The 20585-nt window shown below is 35.0% G+C and overlaps 3 protein-coding genes and 1 pseudogene across 8 annotated transcripts; 2 read left to right on the forward strand and 2 right to left on the reverse strand.

Moving 5' to 3' along the window:
• The first annotated feature begins 1710 nt into the window (after nucleotides 1-1710).
• Nucleotides 1711-2900, forward strand: LOC133704174 (uncharacterized). The gene has a single exon (XM_062128940.1). It carries the CDS (start codon nucleotides 2197-2199, stop codon nucleotides 2710-2712), a length of 516 nt encoding a protein of 171 aa, XP_061984924.1. The 5' UTR covers nucleotides 1711-2196; the 3' UTR covers nucleotides 2713-2900.
• Nucleotides 2901-9047: 6147 nt separating this feature from the next.
• On the reverse strand, nucleotides 9048-10633 carry LOC133704525 (prefoldin subunit 2). 3 transcript variants are annotated; one of them, XM_062129372.1, is made up of 3 exons: nucleotides 10312-10466; nucleotides 10157-10186; nucleotides 9048-9646 (listed from the first exon to the last, which is right to left on the reverse strand). In XM_062129372.1, exon 3 carries the CDS (start codon nucleotides 9640-9642, stop codon nucleotides 9205-9207), a length of 438 nt encoding a protein of 145 aa, XP_061985356.1. In that variant the 5' UTR covers nucleotides 9643-9646; nucleotides 10157-10186; nucleotides 10312-10466; the 3' UTR covers nucleotides 9048-9204. The 3 variants fall into 3 exon arrangements, 2 of the variants coding, with proteins under 2 accessions (XP_061985356.1, XP_061985355.1); XM_062129371.1 differs by having other exon boundaries at nucleotides 9048-9674; nucleotides 10312-10465; XR_009844079.1 differs by having other exon boundaries at nucleotides 9274-9472; nucleotides 10157-10633.
• A 2030-nt stretch (nucleotides 10634-12663) lies between these two features.
• On the reverse strand, nucleotides 12664-15967 carry LOC133705199 (uncharacterized). Of its 4 annotated transcripts, none has more exons than XM_062130332.1 (4): nucleotides 15788-15967; nucleotides 15566-15688; nucleotides 14475-15058; nucleotides 12664-13954 (listed from the first exon to the last, which is right to left on the reverse strand). In XM_062130332.1, exons 2-4 carry the CDS (start codon nucleotides 15646-15648, stop codon nucleotides 12909-12911), a joined length of 1713 nt encoding a protein of 570 aa, XP_061986316.1. In that variant the 5' UTR covers nucleotides 15649-15688; nucleotides 15788-15967; the 3' UTR covers nucleotides 12664-12908. The 4 variants fall into 4 exon arrangements, with proteins under 4 accessions (XP_061986316.1, XP_061986318.1, XP_061986317.1 ...); XM_062130334.1 differs by having other exon boundaries at nucleotides 15621-15688; nucleotides 15788-15966; XM_062130333.1 differs by lacking the exon at nucleotides 15788-15967 and having other exon boundaries at nucleotides 15585-15688.
• A 2850-nt stretch (nucleotides 15968-18817) lies between these two features.
• On the forward strand, nucleotides 18818-20580 carry LOC133705039 (pentatricopeptide repeat-containing protein At4g14850-like; annotated as a pseudogene).
• Nucleotides 20581-20585: the final 5 nt, after the last annotated feature.

The following is a 20585-nucleotide window of genomic DNA, read 5'->3' on the forward strand; positions in this document are numbered from 1 at the left end:
TTTATTGCATTTGTTTTTTAATTTATTTTTTGTCTTCGTTCTCTTGATTACTATATTCTTATCATTTTCTTGATTTATTTATTTTTTTAATTTTGTCCCTCGACATTTAATTTTATTTGGTTTTTTTATCCAATTTTTGCCCTCATTTTTTTTAAAAAAATTATCATTTTGTTTGTTTGTTTTTTGTTTTTCAATTTAGCTCCTTATTATCTTTTTTTATATTTTTTATTCCATGTTTGATCTACATTGTTTGGGTTTTAAATTGTTTTACTGATTGATATTTTACTTTGTTATTTTTTTGTAGATGCCTTCCAACAAGTCAATTCTTTATTGAAAAATAATTTTTTTGCAAATTCATCATTTGACATTAGGTTATTAAGCCCCTTAGCTTCATTGTTTTTTGCGCTTTTCTTTTTGTTGAGTTATCACGATCTTATATCCCGGATAAAAGGTTAGTCAAATTAACCATGATTGCCTCATATATTTTCCCTCATTTGTTTTCTTATGAAATTGATTTTTTTTAATAATTTCATATTTTAACATTAACTGATTGGCTCTTAAGAAACGCGATTCTTTCACTTTTTTTCTTGTTAGGTTATTTCAAGTATGAGTTAACCAAGTTAACTCGAGTTAGCTTGTATTTTCTTACTCGGTATTTTTTTTATTTAACTTCGATCTTTTTTACTAGGTCTTTTTTTTGGAAGTCTACATTTTTTTTTATCTTGATCTAAGGTTGCGATTGGTGGATCAATCGAGTTAATCTGAGTTGACTCGTTTTTTCCCCCTCAATTTGTTATGACTTTATTTTTTCAATTTCACCATTTTGCATTAAATTATTTACCCTTAAGCTCTGACATTTTTCCTTTCTCTTTTTATTTCATTATTTCGAGAGCGGGTTAGTCAAGCTAACCCGGGTCAACTTGTATTTTTGTTTGTAATGTTTTTTTATTTGCCCTGTGCCTTTTTTTGTTAGGCCCTTATTTTGGAGTTCTATTTTTTTTATCCCGATCTCATGTCGCATATGGTATGATTGTTAAGTTAACCCGGGTTGATTTAAAATTTTTTTCCTCAATTTTTTATGACCTTTTTCTTTTTTTCATTATCATTATCTTGCATTAAATTGTTTACCCTTAAGCTTAAGCTTTGTCATTTTTTTACTTTTCTTATTGTTTGGGTATTCCATGAATGGTTTGGTAAAGTTAACCTAGACTGAGGTTTTTTTGAATGTTTTTTTGTCAAATTTTGGTTTTTTTATTAGGTCATCTTCTTGGTTTTTTTATCTTGATTTTATATCGCGGGTTCTTGGTTCGTCAAGTTACCCTGAGCTGACCTGGATTCTCCTTTTCAGCGTTGTATTTTTTGAAGTTTTTTTTATTTTTATCTTTGACATTAAGTTATTAATTCTTGAACTTTATATTTTTCTTTTATTTTTATTTTTAAAGGTTCTTTTGATCTTATATCATTTTAATCAATTGTATCAAATTATTATTGCATAAATATATTTTCGTAGTATTAAAAAAAATTTAACCTAATCTGCGATACAGCTCGGCCACCTATTTATCACTGTATAGAAAACAGTGGATATATAAATGAAAAAAAGAAGAAGAAGGAAACTTTAATTTTCTGGTTTTTTTTTTTAAAAAAAAGAATGGTATTCCTCGTAATTTAGTTAAAGGCAGGGGTAATAAGAAAATGTCATTCTCTATTTTATCTGTTCATTGAATCCCCTTCCCGCACACTCAGTCTCTGCACAGACTTCACAGGTAAAGAAGATTTCATTTCTTTTTTCCTAAAATGGATTCCCTCCCAACATTTCCCATCCAATTCCATTCCACAAAAATTATTTGCCCTTTTTAGCACTCAAAGAATCTATTCATATCTCTCACATGCACACATATTGCAAATAGGGCTATAATATATAATCATCTCTTTACTGTCATTTCTCTTTAGGCCTTAGGGTTTCCCTCTGGTTCTCTCCTCCCTTCTCCTCTCCTCTCACATCAAATAAATTGAACAACACCGATCAACTTTTTGTTTATCCTTTTCCCCTCCACAACCCCAACAAGATTTTGATTCCTGTCTAGAAAAAAAAACTCTCTTTTATCCTTGTAGCATCTTTCATTTCACTATTTATTTTACCCACTTCTTGCATCTCCCCCACCAACAACACACCCAAAAAAATAATAATCAAGAACCATGAAGGTTCACCCATTACCCAAGAAAAGAAACATTACCATCCAATTCTACCCATTAACATCTTCTGCAGGTGGGTTCCAAAACAAGAAACTTAGGAGGCTACCCCACATATTCAGCCGGATCTTGGAACTGCCCTTCCGGTCAGATGCTGATGTGTCGATCGAGGAAAATCCCGATTGTTTCCGATTTGTAGCTGAAACTGATGATAACATTGGTGATATGAGGGCCCACACAGTTGAAATCCATCCTGGAGTCATTAAAATTGTGATTAGGCCAAATGGGTATCTTGAATTATCGCCACTTGACGATTTAGAGTTGGATATGTGGAGATTCCGTTTACCGGAAACCACCAGGCCGGAGCTCGCGAGTGCGGTTCTTGCTGACGGAGAGTTGATTGTGACGGTGCCAAAAGGAGAGGGGGAGGGGGGGGAAGGGAATGGTAATAATAACAACGGGGAGTTTAGAGGAGGTATGGGAAATAACAATAATAATGCTAGGCTTGTGCTTGTACAGTGATATGGTAATGATAAAATTTACTGCTCTCTAGCTGTCTTTTTTTTTTTTTTAATTTAAATGAATGATGTTGTGGGAGTTAGTTTTTTTTTTCTTTTTTGTCTTGTAAGGTTGGTGATTGGGAACAGGATATGTATGCTCACTCTTGTTATTGACGATCAATGAATCAAGGTTTCTCCTTTTTCTGGTCAGCGTGTGTTGATAACGATTATGGTAGCAGTAGCATTGAATATGGAAGTTTGAGACTGGGTAGTTCATCATGTTTTGGCATGCTCCGATACTAAATAGTTTTTCATTTTGATTTTAGTGTTTTATCAGTGAAAACTTTTGTTGAGAGGTTGATTTTTGATCATCGTAGACTAAGTTTTTTGTTCTGTGCTTTCATTTCTTATGTGGCTGTAGAGAATAAGAGGAGCAGAACTGGATGTTATATGTTTTCTGTTGGTTTTTGTTACGTTAAGATTTGAATTGAGTAATTCGTTTCGTATTCATGACCTCCATGCTCATGTTAACAGCTTCTGGAAGTAGTTTTTTCTTGTTCTTCTTTTTGATTTAAATGTTTTGGTGGTTGGGACTTGGGACTAGGATTTGTGTGCTTGCTTTTGTTATTGATGATTAATGAATCAATCAAGGTTTCTCCCTTTTCTCTTATTTATGTATTTTGTGTGTGCATAATGAGTGTGTTAGCAGCAGCATTGAATTTGGAAAGTTTGAGAGTCTAGTTAGTTTATTATGTTTTGGCATGTCCAGGTATTGGATAGTTCTTCATTTTTATTCGGTGTTAATATTGTATGAGCACGGGGAACGTGACTCGTCCATATCGCCGACCCAGCTTGATTGTTGTTGTTATTAGAGTATCATTGAGAACTTTGGTTGGGTGTTTGGACTTGGTTTTTAAGCATCATAGCTTCATATTTTTTTAACTTCCATTGAAGTTGCCTTTCCTTTATGCTAGTTTTAGAATTGAATCGAGTATCTCTTTGGAATTGCTGGCCTCCATGTTTATTATAAGATTTTTTACATGTTTTCATGTCTTCCTGCTTTTGCTATGTATTCTTTCTGATTTCTCATATCATTTTTCGTTGATTAGCTGGATGTTATTCCTTGGCAATGTTTCTTTGATTGGTCTACAAGTCCTAGCACTGATGGTGTTAAACATGCTTGCATTTTTGAAGTCATTGTAAATCAAAAGCATAATTCCATGCATTAATGGTAAAAACTGCTTCTATTGATCCTCTCTGGGTGGTTGAGATTTGCGAATACATGTTCTTCTTATCCACGTGTAGAGCCGCCTACTCTGGACCTAGCTCCTTCATTTGTCTTGTAGTTTAGCACTATAATATCTCTGCTGCGGCTAGAATTTCAAGTTTTGTAAAGGAATGGTAAATTATATTATCTTTTGATACCTTTTAGTCAACTTGTTCTTTTTTCTGCGTGACAAATCTTTTTCTCTAACATTTCTTTTTATTCTCTGTATAGCTTTAAAGATTAATGACCACTTTTCTCTCTCGTTGTATTCCTGGCTGACAAGGCATTCCACATTATTGGATGTCTTCTTCTTTATTTTTATTGGATGTCTTTATTTTTCTGTACTAGTGGAAGATTTTCCTATTAAATCAAATGCATTTTTATAGCTTTACACTTCATCGTGGTCTTCTTTTGACATTTTTTTTTTTGTGTTGAGCCCTAATTATATGGTTAGACTAAATTGAGTAATTGATTTATCATGACGCCCGCGTTTTCTTTTCACAAAATGAAATCAGCCAACTTGGCCTTCAACTGCAAGGCAGTGTCAAGCTCAAAGAAATGAGTCGACTCCTTCACATGTACGAGGAACATCAAAATCTTGATTTCTTAGGCATCCTTGTAGAATTTGCCTGTTAATTTTGCATACTCAGACACTTATTGCCGCACTGCCTCATCCCTTTCTGTCTGTTTTAAAGCCAGAGATGCATACACGATACTTTTCTTTGGAGTCCCTTGATAGACATGGGTGCGATGAGCGCTAAATGCTCCTCTGGTTGCCTCGCATCACTAGCAACAATTGGCACTAGTGATACTCCGTGGTGCACTTTGTTTGAAAACTGTGCTGGGTGCCTCGCAATGTTTGTTTCAGTGGGATGCATATGCTTCATTTGTACAGTTCATTCATTCACGTGATTGCAGGATATATATGGTTTCTCTGTGCCAGACTCTCTTATATATTCAATGGTGTCGGTGTTATGTTTGACGTATGTGACCGAAGAAATGATTGTGTTTATGAAGACTAGGTTGGCTGGAACACCCTCCCCTCGTTTTACATCAGTGACTGTCAAATTTTGGCTTGGAATTTTTGCGTCTTTTTGAGAAGTCGAACATAATGATCGGTTCTTGTATTGTCAGTAATTTTTGAAATGTAAGTTGAAACTATTATTCTTGCACGGGGATTAGGGAGGTAAAATTTTCACCTGTCAACACCACCTTTTGGATTAAAGAAAAAAGGCGTCTGCATTGTATGGTCATCGTTGAGAATTCTGGTCGTGGAAAAAGAAGTGTCCACTTTCAAGAATCTACTACTAGCAAGCTTCTCCTCTTTGGCCTGCGCGTGTACGAACCACGGCAGCTTCGAGTGATCACTATCAGATATACGGCCCTTGATTAGCATGAAAAGGTCAACATTTTTCAACTGAAACTACGTGGGGAGGATTTATGCTTTTGGCCGTAGTTATCCAACTCAAGTGATCAAAGTCAAGTTGGATGCAAGACAACCCGTTGTCTTGGTTTTCAGTTTCTGGATTGTTACGCTACCTATTTGGTTTTCCTATAGTTTATTACAGAATCAATTACTGATATATTAGAAAGGAGAAGGCTACGACTACTTATGGGAACACCTTCGTATATAGATTCTGAATTTAGAGTAGACGATCAGAGCAATTGGCTTCCTTGAATCGCACCTCTGGAATGAACGAGTTGGACCATGGATAAAGAGATTCGAAACCAGAATCTATACTGAAATGCGAGGATTTTGCGTGGTATTAAAGGGTAACCTGAGCGATTCCTGGTGTAACTTTTGATTTGTTAACGGTATAGTTAAAACTAAAGACTTTCATTAAGAGATTATGGATCGAAATTTGAGATACATGAGGTGGTAATTTAGGAATTGGGAAAGGCTACCCTATTATATTACTCAAGAACTGCTGAAGATTCCAATGAACCAGCAGAACTCTTTTGTTAATTAAAAACAAAATGAAAAAGCTATCATCTTCCAAAGGGTTTTTCGTAGTCAAGACTATGGGATTTTCATTAGAAATTATATGTTTAAACAAGTGGAAATTTAGGGATTCAACTAAAGAAAAATTCACTGGCACGTACACTTACGGTTTATGTTTTGACTAGTGGACTCCACATGCGGATCCCCCAAAATCAATGGTACTAAATTCCTCTTATCATGTCGTGAATCATTTTTTTTCCCCAGCACTTATGGAGGACTGCTCATTGGGTAATCCATGTTCCTTTGACCGCCCCTGGGACAAAATAGAAGTCATCAAATAAATCGAGCTCTCTCTAGAAACCCAAATCTTTAAGTGAAGATTATTTTGACGATATATCAAAATGGACTTCAAACAAAAATTACAGATTTTGACAAGAAATGTCAACGGTGGTTATTTCACAACATGTGTGGCCAATTCTCATGCAGCTTTATCTGCGACATAGCACTGGGGAAAGAAGAACTCTACGGGTAGGCCTGTTTGAGCCAAAATTCACGCGTTATCGTTCATCACCTAATGAATATTACCAACAAGTATCAAAAACAGCATTCAAGTTGCATAAAGGTCAGATTCAATTCTCAATTTCTAGACCCGTGTGCTTACTTTTTGCAGGTGTTTCCAAATCCCTTGGTCAGATCTGCAGATCTTAAGTGTTTACTTCTCATTTTATACCATATTTTGTTTGATACAACATTGTTCTGAATCGCTGTGTTGATTCAATGCCATGGCACCGAGGTCACTTGAATCGCCCCAATTTCATCCTTTGTATTGTTGACACTAAATTTCCTAACTAACAAGACTAGATCTCTGAATATGTGCTCATTTGCATGTCCGCAGATAAAAGTACCACGGCCTGTACACTTAGAGAATATACGGCTGATCAGATCAAGCATGAAGACAGCGCACCGGCAAAATTTTATGAGTGTCTGACAAAGACTAACCTTATCTCCCAACTTCCAAACCAAAGTGTTCCTTGAGAATATCTTTACAGGTCCTTCCAAATCCATTGGCCACTTCTTCCATATCCTTGAGTTTCCTATCATTTCCCGCTTTATCTGATCAACCCTGCTCAATACGGCACTCAGCAAAGTATCTGGCTTGGTTTTTGACGTGTGACTCGCCAATTCAGACCTCTCTTTGTCCAAATGCTGGTAAAGGTTTTCTTTTGAGCAAAAAGCAGTTCCTCTGCAAGTTTGTATTCAGCATCCTGTGAAACCCGTAGCCCCTGGAGAACCTGATTGATCTCATCCTCAAGTTTCATAGTTTCAGTTTGGCTATCAGTAGACATAGACACATCCGGAGAGCTCGTTCTTGATTTCAGAAGGTCTTGATGATTATTAACTTCCAGCATGACATTTCCACTAGGAGAGACGGCTGTTGTATTAATGATACAAACATGTTAACTACCGAGAGAGGGAATCTTAAGAATCATTAACTGTGTATTCTTGTTGTCATTGCTTGACGGATGAGGAAACAATCATCCATGCTCTTCGAGACTGCCCAAGAGCACGTGGGGTTTGGGATAGAATTGTTGAAGTTAGAGAAACGGAGGCTTTCTACTCCATAACTGGTAATTAAACCTGGCTAGTTAATAATTTAAGAATGAATCATCCGAATTCTAGGAGGAATGATTGGGGGATTGAATTCGGTATTGCTTTGTGGCAGAGATAGAAAGAGAGAAACCAGCGAATTTTTGGCTCTGCTGCAAACTCCTTCCATGGTACTGTTCACATAATCAGGAGTACTTGTTTTTTAGCGGGTGGGTTTCGACAATGCTTTTTTGAATAATGTTTTAACTTGTGGATAAAACAGTAATGATTTGATTTTAAATATAAGATATTTGAAAGAGGTTAAAAAAGAAATTAGAAACTAAATTAGTGGTTATCAAATGAGTTAAAGTTTAGAGAAGTAGCATCCATTTAGCCCGGATTTTATGATGGAGATGATTTTAGTCCTACTTTTAAAAAAAAGGAAGAAGCTGTGTTTACCCAATCCTTACTCCTTAACAAATTTTATGATAAATCTATATCTAAAAAAAATACCCAACCCATGCCCCGTTAAAACAAAAAATCAAGTATGAATGTTCATTTTAGTCCCTATAATTTTTTTAAAAAAATTATTTTCATTCTAATTTTTAGTTTTGATTTTTGATCATATTTTTTTGTCTACACAATTGTGTCTCCATGTTAAAATTGTTTTATTTGCATGTTATTTTAAGAAGTGTTTAGGAGTGTGTTAATAATTGATTTTCAAATTATTTTTTATTTATAAATATATCAAAATAATATTTTTTAAAAAAAAATTATTGATATCAACACATCAAAACAAACTAAGAACATAAAAAAATTAAATTTTTTATAAAAATTAAAATTTTCTTGAAACATCATTTGGATAGTCATGTTTGGAAATGTGAACCAAATAGAAATTAGCTAAATTTTTTAAAAAATATATTTAAAATTATTTTTTATATTTTCGAAATATTTTGATATGTTAATGAAAATAAATAAATAAATAAAAATATTATTTTAATATATATATATTTTTTTAAAAAAAAAACAACTTTGAAAATGAAAATGGACTGTGAGCCCTCTAAAGACACCCCATAGTACATTTGATGGGTATGAATCCTTTACCCGCTTATTTCAAGGGCATGCACTTTTCTAATTCTAATAACCCATCCCATTACTCATTTGACATGCTAAACGGCAATTTACAGGACCAGGTACGAGGAGGCAACCGACCCCTTGCCATCCTATGATCCCAAGAGCCACTCAATACATCCAAGCTTCCAATGAAAAATACTGTCCTCTTAAACGCGCTTTCTCCCATCATGCCATCCAACTTCTCTCCCTCGCATGTCAAAACACTCTGCTCGTAGCCTTCACTGCTTATCAAGTAGAGATTCGGCATATCGTCTAATTCACCAGGCATCAATCACCTCGAGAAGGTAGTTTCCAAGGATTGCAAATGGCCCAGGCAACACTGACAAAACTAAGTTGTTATAAGAGCCTCATCCCCTACCTTCAAATCTAAGAAAAACCAAAGCCTTCTCCTTTGGTTTCGTTCAAAATCAGCTCTGTCATTCAAACATTTTCAAACACAATCAGGTTCATTCATATAAGCTAGTCAAACAACCATCTTCAACAAACTACATGTCCATAGCGCGGACACCATACACAAAAGAGTGAGGAAAACTTGATCAAACATGTCCGATAAACTATAAAGATGGAAAAGTATATGAGAGCTCTCATTCACTTGAACCTGCAGGACCCACAAGAACACCTTGAGAAGAGCCCTCCTTCTTGTTAGTATCATCTTTTACTTCACTGTCAGACTTTCTTATCCTGATCTTGTACTTGGCTTCAAAATCAGCAATTTCCTTTTTCTTCCTTTCAGCAGCCTCATTAAGCCTTGCAATAACCTCCTCAATGCCCTCTTTATTGCGCTGCACAGCAGGCAGAACCTCTTTGATAGTTCTCTCGACCAGCACACCTCCAATCATTCGGTAGCATCGTCTGGAAGGGTCAAGCGGTTGGATAGCATTGATGACTAATGAATGCTCACTCACATCCATCTCAAGTTCAGTTATTTTCGAGTAAATTTGGTTTAGTTCAGATCGCATAGCAGTGTACATATTCGCAACTACTTGCTCGTTGATTGGTTCGTTTCTATCACTTTCAGCCATGATTCTGTGCAAAGGTAAAGGGCATAAATACTCTGAAAAATAAAAGTTGCTACATATAAGTGATAGACAGCCTAGTGCAAACGGAAAGATGATCCTCAAGTCCAAATTGCAAATGTGCCAATTATCAATTCTAACTAATAGGGAAGCAGTTAATTCAATGGCACAACATTTGATCCAAGAGATAATAATGATGATGATGATGACAAGAACAACAACGGAGGCAATTACAGATTCAATCCCTAGGTTTTCTTCAACAATTTAAGCTAAACCAAAAATTTTACATTTTTGCTTAAAATTGGAAATATTAACAATGAGTTGGGGAACTAGAGTTGATAATTTTGCACAATGCCCTCCCTAAGCAAATATTGGAAATAAAGTATTCACTGCACCCAACACATACAATACTGGTGGTGCAAATCTTGGAATAATTTTGACCTAATTACTTTTCGACAACATCATATACTGGTATAATCACACTTGAAAGTGAAAGAAAAAAAAGGATTAAGATCTTTACCTGATACAAATAGGTGGTCTCGTTTTTCTCCTAAAAGGTAAAAGAGATCACCAGTTTTACTCCTCAAATCGATGATAGAAAAAGTAAGTGGTTTCGATACTTCAGGAAATGGAAACGAAAATGAAATGAGAGTGAGAGTGAGAAATCAAACGAACTCTAATCTGCTCTAACAAGGGAACCGAGCGAGAGTGGGGGACAGAACGGAGAGAGTCACTCGATGTTTAAACCCTGGAGGAGCCGAGGACCGCAGATGACTTTTCTGCCCTTTTCAAGCAAAAACATATGTATGTTAATGAATGCACAGTTGTTGTCGTATTTATCATTTTTTTTAAGTTTTAATTATTATTATTTTTACTGTAAGAGTTATTTTTGTCATCAAGACTAAATATAACTAAGGTAACTTTAACTTGTTTTCACTAAGCTCTGATCTCAGCAAGTGGTATCTCTTGTCAAGCTTATTTTCCCAAAACAGAGAGATAATCGTTGAAAATACAGTGAGACCAGAATAACCTTCGCCTTCGCCTTCCTTTCAACTAATCTTTGCCGACGGAAACAAAGAGAGAGAGTCATTGAAAATACACACACCAGAACAACCCTCACCATCCTTTTGCTCAAGTTTTTGCTCAAACGCCCTTTAATTCTTCTCAAATCATACAAGCTTCAATAAGAAACACAACAAGAAAGATAAAAGTCAAATATCTTCTTAACTGATTGATATTCTTCCACTGGAAGTTCCTTTCTTCCATTCTTAGTTTGTTTTGGGACCTGGAGCTGATGAAACCAGACACTTGAATGGTTGTTTGACTTTCACCTTATTGGTCTCGTTCTCGTTCCTTGTTCTCTTTCTATGTTGGCAACTCATTAGTTGCTAATCTATTTTTTTTTATTGCTCGTATACATTGATGATCATTTTCCAGGTTTTACAGTCATAGTAAGCTGGATAATGGATAAAGCCATGCATTCTTTGATGTACTGTTGTCAGTAGCAATTTAAATCTATTAACCTAATATTCACTTTTGTTGCCAGCTTGAGCATTTAGCATTCTACATCATTGAACTCTGCTTGGTTGAATATTTTTGAAGTTAAAACCTTCAACGCTGCTACTGGTTTAGGTTACTTATTGGTTTATCAAAAGATGGTGTTCTAGAACCAACACATTTTGTTTCTCCATGGGGAGAAGCTACTTTTACTTCAGATGATGCGGATTGTTTTTTAGAGTTACTCTGTTTTGGGATCCCCTGCTTCACGCTCTGTTGAAAACAGAGAATGGGAGGAAATTAAAGAGAAATTGATGAATAATAGAAAGGAAACTGTACGAAGTATAGCTAGGAAAGCATGCCAGCATACATGGATGAAGATGCTTATCAAGTTTCATAGCCAAACAAACTTCTTGAATAGCAATTTTTGGATAGTATATTTTTTTAAAAAATTAATTAACTCTTGGATTTTTTCTTTCTTTCGCAAAACTAACAAACTTTTCAATACCCTGAGCATATCAGTGTTATTCATTTATTTTATTTTGACACAATCAAGCAACCTTTTAAGTCTCTAGTGACCCGAATGTCAGCTCAGGAGAGCAGGTTTTTCAACCGATATAGTTCCATGCTTGCAAAGTCATAGATACTAGAAATCTTCATGAATTAATTATATTTGTGATGAGATTATAGCTTAGTTTAATGAAATAAGAACAATAAAATCTTAATATTATATTAGTTGATAATGTATTAATAATTTAATATACAATAATATAATTTAAAACTACAAAATTACTGTTCTTTTTAATTATTTTATTATGAACAACACTTTTAATAACAAATTTAACAAAATATCTTTGAACTGATTTTTATTTAATAACAATTTTAACTAAATATATATTTTAACACAATCAATAATAAAAATTGATTTTTAAATTTTTTTTAAAAAAAAACCGTATGGTTGAATTTGTTTTATGGAATCACATAAAAAAAACAATAAAAAACATGTAAATTTTTATGTTTATAATTCAAGAGAATTGTACATTAAGATAATGTTTTACATTATAATAACAAATATTTTTTAAAAAGTTTTTTAATTAAAAAAAATTAAAATAATAATTTTTTTAAAAAAATAATTTTTAATATTAAAACAACCTAAAAACATAGAAAATAATAATTTAAAATAAAAAAAATCCATTTTTTTAAATAAACACAACGTGGTTGCATAACTAAACTCACCCTACAAGATAAATGAACCATGTTGTATCATGTATGATGTCAATTATAAAAAAAAAAAAAAAAAGCAAACAATTTTGGGGAAGAAAAATAATTGCAAAGAGCACCATTATTGTCTGTTCCAAACTTGCCAATAGTCCCCTGCACTTGCAGAGATATCGTGCTAGAAGAAAGAGATCTTTAATCAAAACGGTGCTCACTGCAAATGATGTCCTGTAAAATAAACAAAGCTTCAATGGATGAAAAGTGATCATATCATCACCCAGCATGCCATGCATCATGCCAGATATCAGAACATTCTATAAAATGAAACGCATAGCAATAAAACCCTATTATTTCAGACCATAGATGTCACTGTTACAGCATTGTGAAGTGAAGAAACAAACTAATACAGTAGGACATGCAGGGCAACAGCTGCTAAAAGCCTACATGATCCCAAGTAAGTTTCTAGGCAAGTGCCAATAAACATTGCAATATGGAGACGTACGCTTAAAGACATTACCTAGACTCCCATGGCAACCTAAACGAAAAAAAGACATTGCCTACAAGGAAAACCCTTTTAAAGGGGCAAACTTTTCCAGAATTTCAGCTTCACGTTTTTCTGCGTTTGCCCTTTTCAGCTCCCATTCTGGAATTTTGGAGTTAGCAACCTGAATATCGCGCACAACATTTGGAATTGAATTTGCCACCATCCCTTGAGCAGAGGCCACCTCGACCTTTGCTGACTTGTTATTCTCAATTGTATCAGTGAGCTCTGCTCGCCAGGTTTGAAGTTGAAAAATTTGATTGTCAATTTCCTGCACAGTCAGTAAGTTGGAATCAACCTGTGACTGAAGCTGGTCTGCTTTCTCCTTCAATTCATTATATTCATCCCTCAGAGAGCTGACCTTCGCCTTGTTTGCCTCAAGGGTACCAAAGAACTTGTAAACTTGCTCTATTGTTTGCCTACTCTCAAGAAAAACCTTGCTGAATGATGGGATTTCCTCTATCAATTTTAACTTAACAAGTTGTTCGGCACTAAGAGTGGGATCCTTCCTTAGTTTGGATGCTAGAGTTGTGAGTTTGGAAATGCTTCTGGAAGAGACTAGAGAGGGAAAATCCATGAGTAGAAGGGAAGAAAGCTTGCTTCTGGCTTTTGCCATATCACTTTCGGTAAGAGGAGCTTCAGTGGCTGCAGAGTATGCTACTTGAGTTTCAGAGAGAGGTTGGGTGAGAATATCTTCCAAAGAACTGAGATAGTTATCAAAACCCTCTGGAATGACATTAACTACAGGTTCAGGCTCAGTTATTACAATTTCACCATTAGCAGTATGAGACACAGATCTTTTAGAAGAACGCGTAGCTTTTCGCTTTGACGTGGATGCTGATGTAGGTGCATCCTGTTTCCCATCCTCTTTTCTTTTCCTCTGGCTGGAACGTGGAGTTCTCTGTTTCTTTTCTTGTTTCTGTTCTTCAGCTTCTTCTGCTAACATGGGTAAAATCTGCTTCCTTTGCCTCCGACCATAACGAGGATTTTCTACTTTCCCTTCTTGAACTTTCAAAGTTTCATCTTCAAGAGGGTTCTCAAGAGGGAGAGGCGCAGCTTCCACTGTAACAAAGACGAGAGTTTAGCCACCTGGTCAAAGCAACCCTGTAGCTCAACAAAACATTATCCAAAGTAACAGGGATTGACTAGCCCAATTACATCAACAATCCTACTCAAAGATTATAAGTAATGCGCTTCATGTATTGCAATGGAAGAAAAGAACATGCTTCTGGTATTTTCTTGTCCCAGCACTAACAAATAGCAAAGAACAAGCTAAGGAATTGCAGTGACATGAGAAAAAACTTGAAAACCTGAAAATTATGATCTAAATTCCAACACAAAGAAGAACATGATAACATAGAGTTTTTCTTTGGAAGCTGTAATGGAAACTTCCTCATATGACTTTCAGTCAAATTAAAATGCTTCACTGTTTTGAGTCATCTTCTTCCATTTTTTTTCATTTGAGAGAATGCCTTGTGATTCTTTTGATAATTTCTAGTAAATTTACAGTCTTTCCCTCTTACCACAGAATTCTTTTCTATAAAAGAGAATAGAGAGCATCAGTGACAACATTTAAACGCACCTTTTGTTGGAGACTGGACTTTTGCCGGTATCTTCCATGTAAACGATGCAAAAAATGCATCAACATCTGCACCTGGGAATGCAGATCGAATGTAATTTTCAAGTGCAGGCCTGCTAGCAAACATCTGCTTCTTTTTCCCCTGAAGGCTTTTTGGAAGGTAAATGAATCTGTCCTGGAAGTGGCCAGAAGAGTTGATCCTCTTTCCTACTCTCCATTCCCAGTTATCACCAGGATTTGGCCAATCTGTCGGAGCAAATGGCAAACCTTCACCAGATTCACCTGGCATAACTAGCCTAACAGAACTGTTCACGTCTATTGTGATCCTTCCACCATCACTCTTACTAGGGGTATCACTCTCCATAAATTGCTCGTTCTGCTGACCAAAGAAATTATGCTCATCCATTAGATGCCCACCCCCATTACTTTCACGATGAACACCATTGTCCACAAATTCCTCATTCTGCTGACCAAAAATATCTTTATCATCTAGCAGGTGCATGCTACCAGTACTTCCATGGGGGATATCATTCTCCATTAATTGTTGCTCATTCTGCTGAGAGCTTGTCGAGACTGGCGTGCCATAACTGTCATCACAATGAAATAAATCCAAACATAACATAAGAATCAACTAATGCAAGGAAATGACTAATTCATCTCTAGGTTAAGCAAATAGAAGCCATCAATGTCTTTCAGACACAGTTTTAGAACATTTACATCCTTACATATCACCTACAATTGCGGAATTTAGAAATTCAATAGCCCATAAACTTCTTTTGGGTTAAATCAATTCACATTTGTTACTGGACACTTTTAAGGCTCCTTAATTTACAAATTTCAAGGGTGATTTGGAAAACTTGCAACGCCTTCCATCTTTCAGTTATATACCTACTTCAATAACGGGGTAAAGAAGAAACTTTTATCTGGAGGACATTTTGCTTTGTGTATTGCTCGATTGACCTTTGACAAAAAATATCATGAATTTTTTTTAGATCCCCCGATTCAGACGCACAGAACATGTGAAGAATAAGAGCCAGGATCTAGCAACAAAAATAAAGAGGGATTGAAAACCAAAATTGAAGAAAAAAACATACTCTGGACCGAAAATCAAACCAAATGCAGTGTGTGGACCATGATCATGAGGTTTACTGGAAGGAGAGTGCAGCGGATCTGCCATGAATTAATTTGCAAACCCAAAAACACTTTCTTTCTTTCACCTGCAACCAAATTAAACCGAAACAAAGAGAATTGAAATCGAACCAGAATATCAAGGACAGCAACATCAACAAAAAATCACGAATTAAAGCAACACTCACTCTTTCCAGTAGTCGAGCACAGCTTTCTGTATTGGGATTCCTGTGAGCTAAGATGGTAGAGAGAAGGGCAAGATGCTGGGTCGTGCTCTTGCATGTGGCTGGTAGGAGGATATTTTTTAGGAAGTCAGTCAGCGGAGAACTAAGTCAATACTCCTACCCTTCTGGATGAGGATAACTATTGTGCTTGTCTCAGTATTCTCTGTAAATAAATAAATAACAAGGTCCTATTGTTGGTAGTCATTTCACGTGATGATTGGCGCGTGGTATATGCTATTGCCAAACGACCAACATTAACTCGACAGACGACGATGTAAAGAAGACAGAGTCCACTGTTTATGTTACTCCAACCGGACTAGTTAACAGGTTATCAGCAACCAAGTCGTGTATGACCATACAAGCACATCTAGCACTAGTTTAGTTGATTAGAACGAAACTAGTTATCAGAATTAAAAGCTTACTCCATGTTTTTGTTTGGAAAAGAAAAAAAAAAACAGCATGTCACTTACGAATGTGGCGACTTTCTTTTTCAATAACAAGGTTGCTTGTTTTTTTTGTGCTGTTCTTGTTCCAAGAAATCTTAAATGCGTGAGTGTATATAATTACAGCGGGAATTAATAAAAATTAACTGTCCGTGGAAAAATATTATTCATACAAAGACATATATCTACAGAGTGTTCATTAGAACAATGCATTAAAACTTCGGTGACCGTATTTGAAAATTAGACAAATATACAATTTCTTTTTTTCTGACTAATATCAATGGTTGATTTGCATGGTCAATGGAGAAGTTTTTTTTCCGGTTACTTAGTTTTTTAGAAAAACAATCTATTTTCATTGACTTTATTTAAAAATTGACTCTCAAATTTGTTTTAATTGCATATATATATATATATATATATGAAGTTTTTGCTATGGCGGAATGAGTCTCAATTGATACTTGATTTGGCAAAATAAAATAAAAATACATTGATATAAAATAATTAAGTATTGTGCGACCAAGAATAAAACTGAAACAAATATAGAAACTAGGTAAATGGATAGGACAACCAGATTGGTGCGTGGTGCACATCTACTAGCATGTGAAGAGGCTCGTCATGTTCAAGCGGTGCGTGCATTCTCATCCATAGCCAAACCTAGTCATTCTTGATGTCATCCAAAGTGTCGCATTAAGAGCTTGTTTGGCTCTGCGGTTGAACCTGTGTTTGACCAAAATTTAATTTTTTTTTATTAAAATTGAGTGCGGTTTATATTTTTTGGATCGTTTTGATGTGCTGATGTCAAAAATAATTTTTAAAAAATAAAAAAAATTATTGGCATGTATTTCGGCACAAAAAGCTATTTAAAAAACAACCACTACCACACTACCAAACACGCTCTAAGTTCTTTCTTCCAGTGTGGCCACATGTAGGTGTTTAATAGGTGGTTAGGGGGTAGTAGTATGTTTTACTTCTTCATCCTCTTTTTCTCTCATCTCTTATCAAAAATTTCTTTGGTACAACCAAAATTAAAGATGTTTGGTTTTTTTATTTTTATATCAATTTTGTTTTTTATTATTTTTTTATTTTAAATTATTTTTTAATATATTTTATCTTTTAATTTCATTTATTGACATTTAATTTCATTTAATTTTTATATCATACATAATTGTTATTTTTTAACTGCTATTTGCTTTTTCTTTGATTGTTTTATTGATTAAGTATTTGTTTTTAATTTTATTCATCGATATTTTATTTTATTTTATTTTTATGATAAGTTTTGTCCTTGTTTTTTTATCACTTCTTGTTTTGTCTATGATTTTTTTTATTGGTTATTCTTTTTATGAAGTTAGACTCAGACTTATAACTTGAGTTATGAATTTTAAAAATTAACCCGGATTAACTTTAATCTTTTTTGTGTTCTTATTTATTTATTTTTTAATTTTATCTTTCAATATTTGATTGATTGGGAATTGATCTTCATCTTTATTTTTATTTTTATTTATATGAAGTTATCACAATCTTATATTATGCGTCGCAGGCCTAACATGTTAACTCGAGTATTTTTTATTTTTTTAAATAATTATTTTTTTACAGTTCCACCCTTCAACGATTGGTTGTTTGATCATGAAGCTTCATGGTTTTAGTAAATATGTTTTCAACAAGGTTGCTCCGGTATCACAACCAGGTAATAGATTTGGCATGTTAATATGAGAGGGATTTTTCTTTGCCTTTTTTAAAATATAAGTTTTATTATTTAATCTTATCATTCAATATTTGATATGTTTAGAATTGAATTTTGATTTTTTTTTCACTTTGCCTTCAAAAGATAATCATGTTCTTATTTATTTTTGCTCCATTATGAAATATGATCATGAAGATATTTTAAGGATATTTGAGGGATATTTTTATATGGTATTTATAAACATTTATTTTTTGAGTTTATCATTGTTTATTTTTTTTCAATAACAATATTGTTACAAACCAAAAAAAAATTTAAAAAGTTGATTGGGTCATAGTTTAATTTACAAAATTATTTGGTTTTGATTGGATAACTATATGGATGGTTCAAGATAAATCCTACTTGATTTATATCTCGAGTCAACAAGTCGATATTTTACGTACACATAACGTTACATTAATCTTTAAAAATAATAAGAAAATTTTGTCGACAATCAATTAAAATAAAATGAAGTTATACATTAAACTAGCTAGCTATACCTACATGATCCACACATAACCCAAATGCTATTTTGTTGATAATTCTTTATCTATGGATATGCAATCAGTAAATTAGTGCTAATATACTCAATAATTACCATATGTTCTATCACTTTTACAATGAAATACTTTATATTAACATTCTTGTTTGAATTTCCATTCTTATTATTTATAGAGAAGAAAATTGCAGTGCATTGCTGCATTGATTTCTTACTTGGTTTTGTTGAATCAGCAACTTTAAAAACAAAATCAGAAATGAAGTGCCTTAGTCAAATAGCTTCATCATTACTTTATAGCATATGAAGAAACAATAACAATTTGTTTAGTATTTTTTTCGGACACAACTAAGTAAAAATTCTCTCGGACACAACCAAGTAAAAAGAAAGATTTATCCGAAGTTAATGCTTTGAGTTTACACGGCCAGTAAATCACCAGCTCAATATGACCGGCATACTTGTAAATCAGTTATTAGTTTTTATGATCGGTATACTTGTAAACAAGTCATTAATTTTTGTCCAAAGCGCCACCTGGACCGCCCTCATTTCTGGCCCTGTTGAAAACTGTTAGTTCTCCTCCGGCCTGCTCTATTTCTCTAAAATGCGCCGTGAAAACATCCTTTTCACTTTCCCCTGTGCATTCAAAGCATCTGCTGCGCTTTGCTTGCCTTTCACAGAGAAGCAGATTCACGCGGTTGCGGTGAAGCTGGGCCAAATTAACGATAAATTTGTTGGCTGCACCGCGTTTGATATGTATTCGAAAACTGGGCTTAAATTTGAAGCGAAACGCCTGTTTGACGAAATGGCTGAAAGAAACATCGCTACGTGGAATGCATACTTTTCTAATGCAGTGCTTGATGGGAATCCTCGGAAAGCGATTGATACGTTTATTGATTTCCACCGGGTGGTTGGAGAACCCGATTCGATAACATTTTGTGCGTTCTTGAATGTTTGTGCTGATGCGGGGTATTTGGACTTTGGGAGGCAGCTGCATGGGTTTGTGATTCGCAGTGGGTTTGAAGGGGATGTGTCGGTTGCAATGGAACCCTTCATTTTCATGGGAACTGTAAGGAAGTTGGATTGGCTGAAATATTTTCAGTGGGACGGGGAGGAGTAATTCAGTTTCGTGGTGTTCGATGGTGCTGCTTGTGAGCAGAATGATGCGAAGGAGAAGGCTTGCGTGGTGTTTTTGATGGGTAGAAGGGAAGGGACTGAGCTGACAGATTAATTGGTTTCAAGTGTCATCAGCGTATGTGCAGGGCTTTCAGGACTTGAATTGCGGAGGTCAGTTCATGCACGTGCAGTGAAAGCATGCGTGGAGGGTGATGTTTTTGTTGGGAGTGCCCCTGTTGACATGTATGGAAAATGCGGAAGTAGTGAGGATTGTGAGCAGGCCTTTCATGAGATGCTTGAAAGGTATTTGGTTTCCTGGAATGTTATGATTAGCGGGTATGCATATCACGGGGATGTTGCATGGCCATCACATTGTTTGAAGAAATACAGCCTGACGCGGTGCTGAATTATGTAACACTGATCTTTATGTTATCAGCTTGTAGCAGAGGAGGGGCAGTTAAATTGGGTATCTAGATTTTTTAGTCAATGAGGAACAGGTACATGATTGAATCGGGAGCTGAGCATTATGCTTGTACTGTGGACATGTTATGGCGGGTTGGAATGGTGGAGCTTGCTTATGAATTTGTACAGAAAATGCCAATTCGTCCAACAATTTCTAGAATGATGCTTGCTTATGGAAACTGTCTTTGTCTGGACCTTCAGAATTAGGACCTGGAATGATGCTATTCTTGCAGGTAGAAATGATGCTATCACCTGCTGTGATTTTCGTAGTCACTGCATTTATTATCTGAAAAGGTAGTAACTTCCCAGTCAAGCTTATGGATATGTCTTAGCAAAAATCCAGTAGCCCTTGCACCGTATCCTGGACAATATTTTTTGGTAGCGATTGTTTTAGACTGGATTGTGAGGGTCCCTGTCCTGCTTGTTAGCGCATCAAATTTATGAATAATCGAGTGTCTGCTTCCACGTAATATACTAGAGATGCTTCGTTCACCATGGTGTTCTTTCTTCTGCTCTAGGTAATTGGTTTTT

The sequence above is a fragment of the Populus nigra genome, chromosome 10 (assembly GCF_951802175.1).
Source record: "Populus nigra chromosome 10, ddPopNigr1.1, whole genome shotgun sequence".
Classification (NCBI taxonomy): Eukaryota; Viridiplantae; Streptophyta; class Magnoliopsida; order Malpighiales; family Salicaceae; genus Populus; species Populus nigra.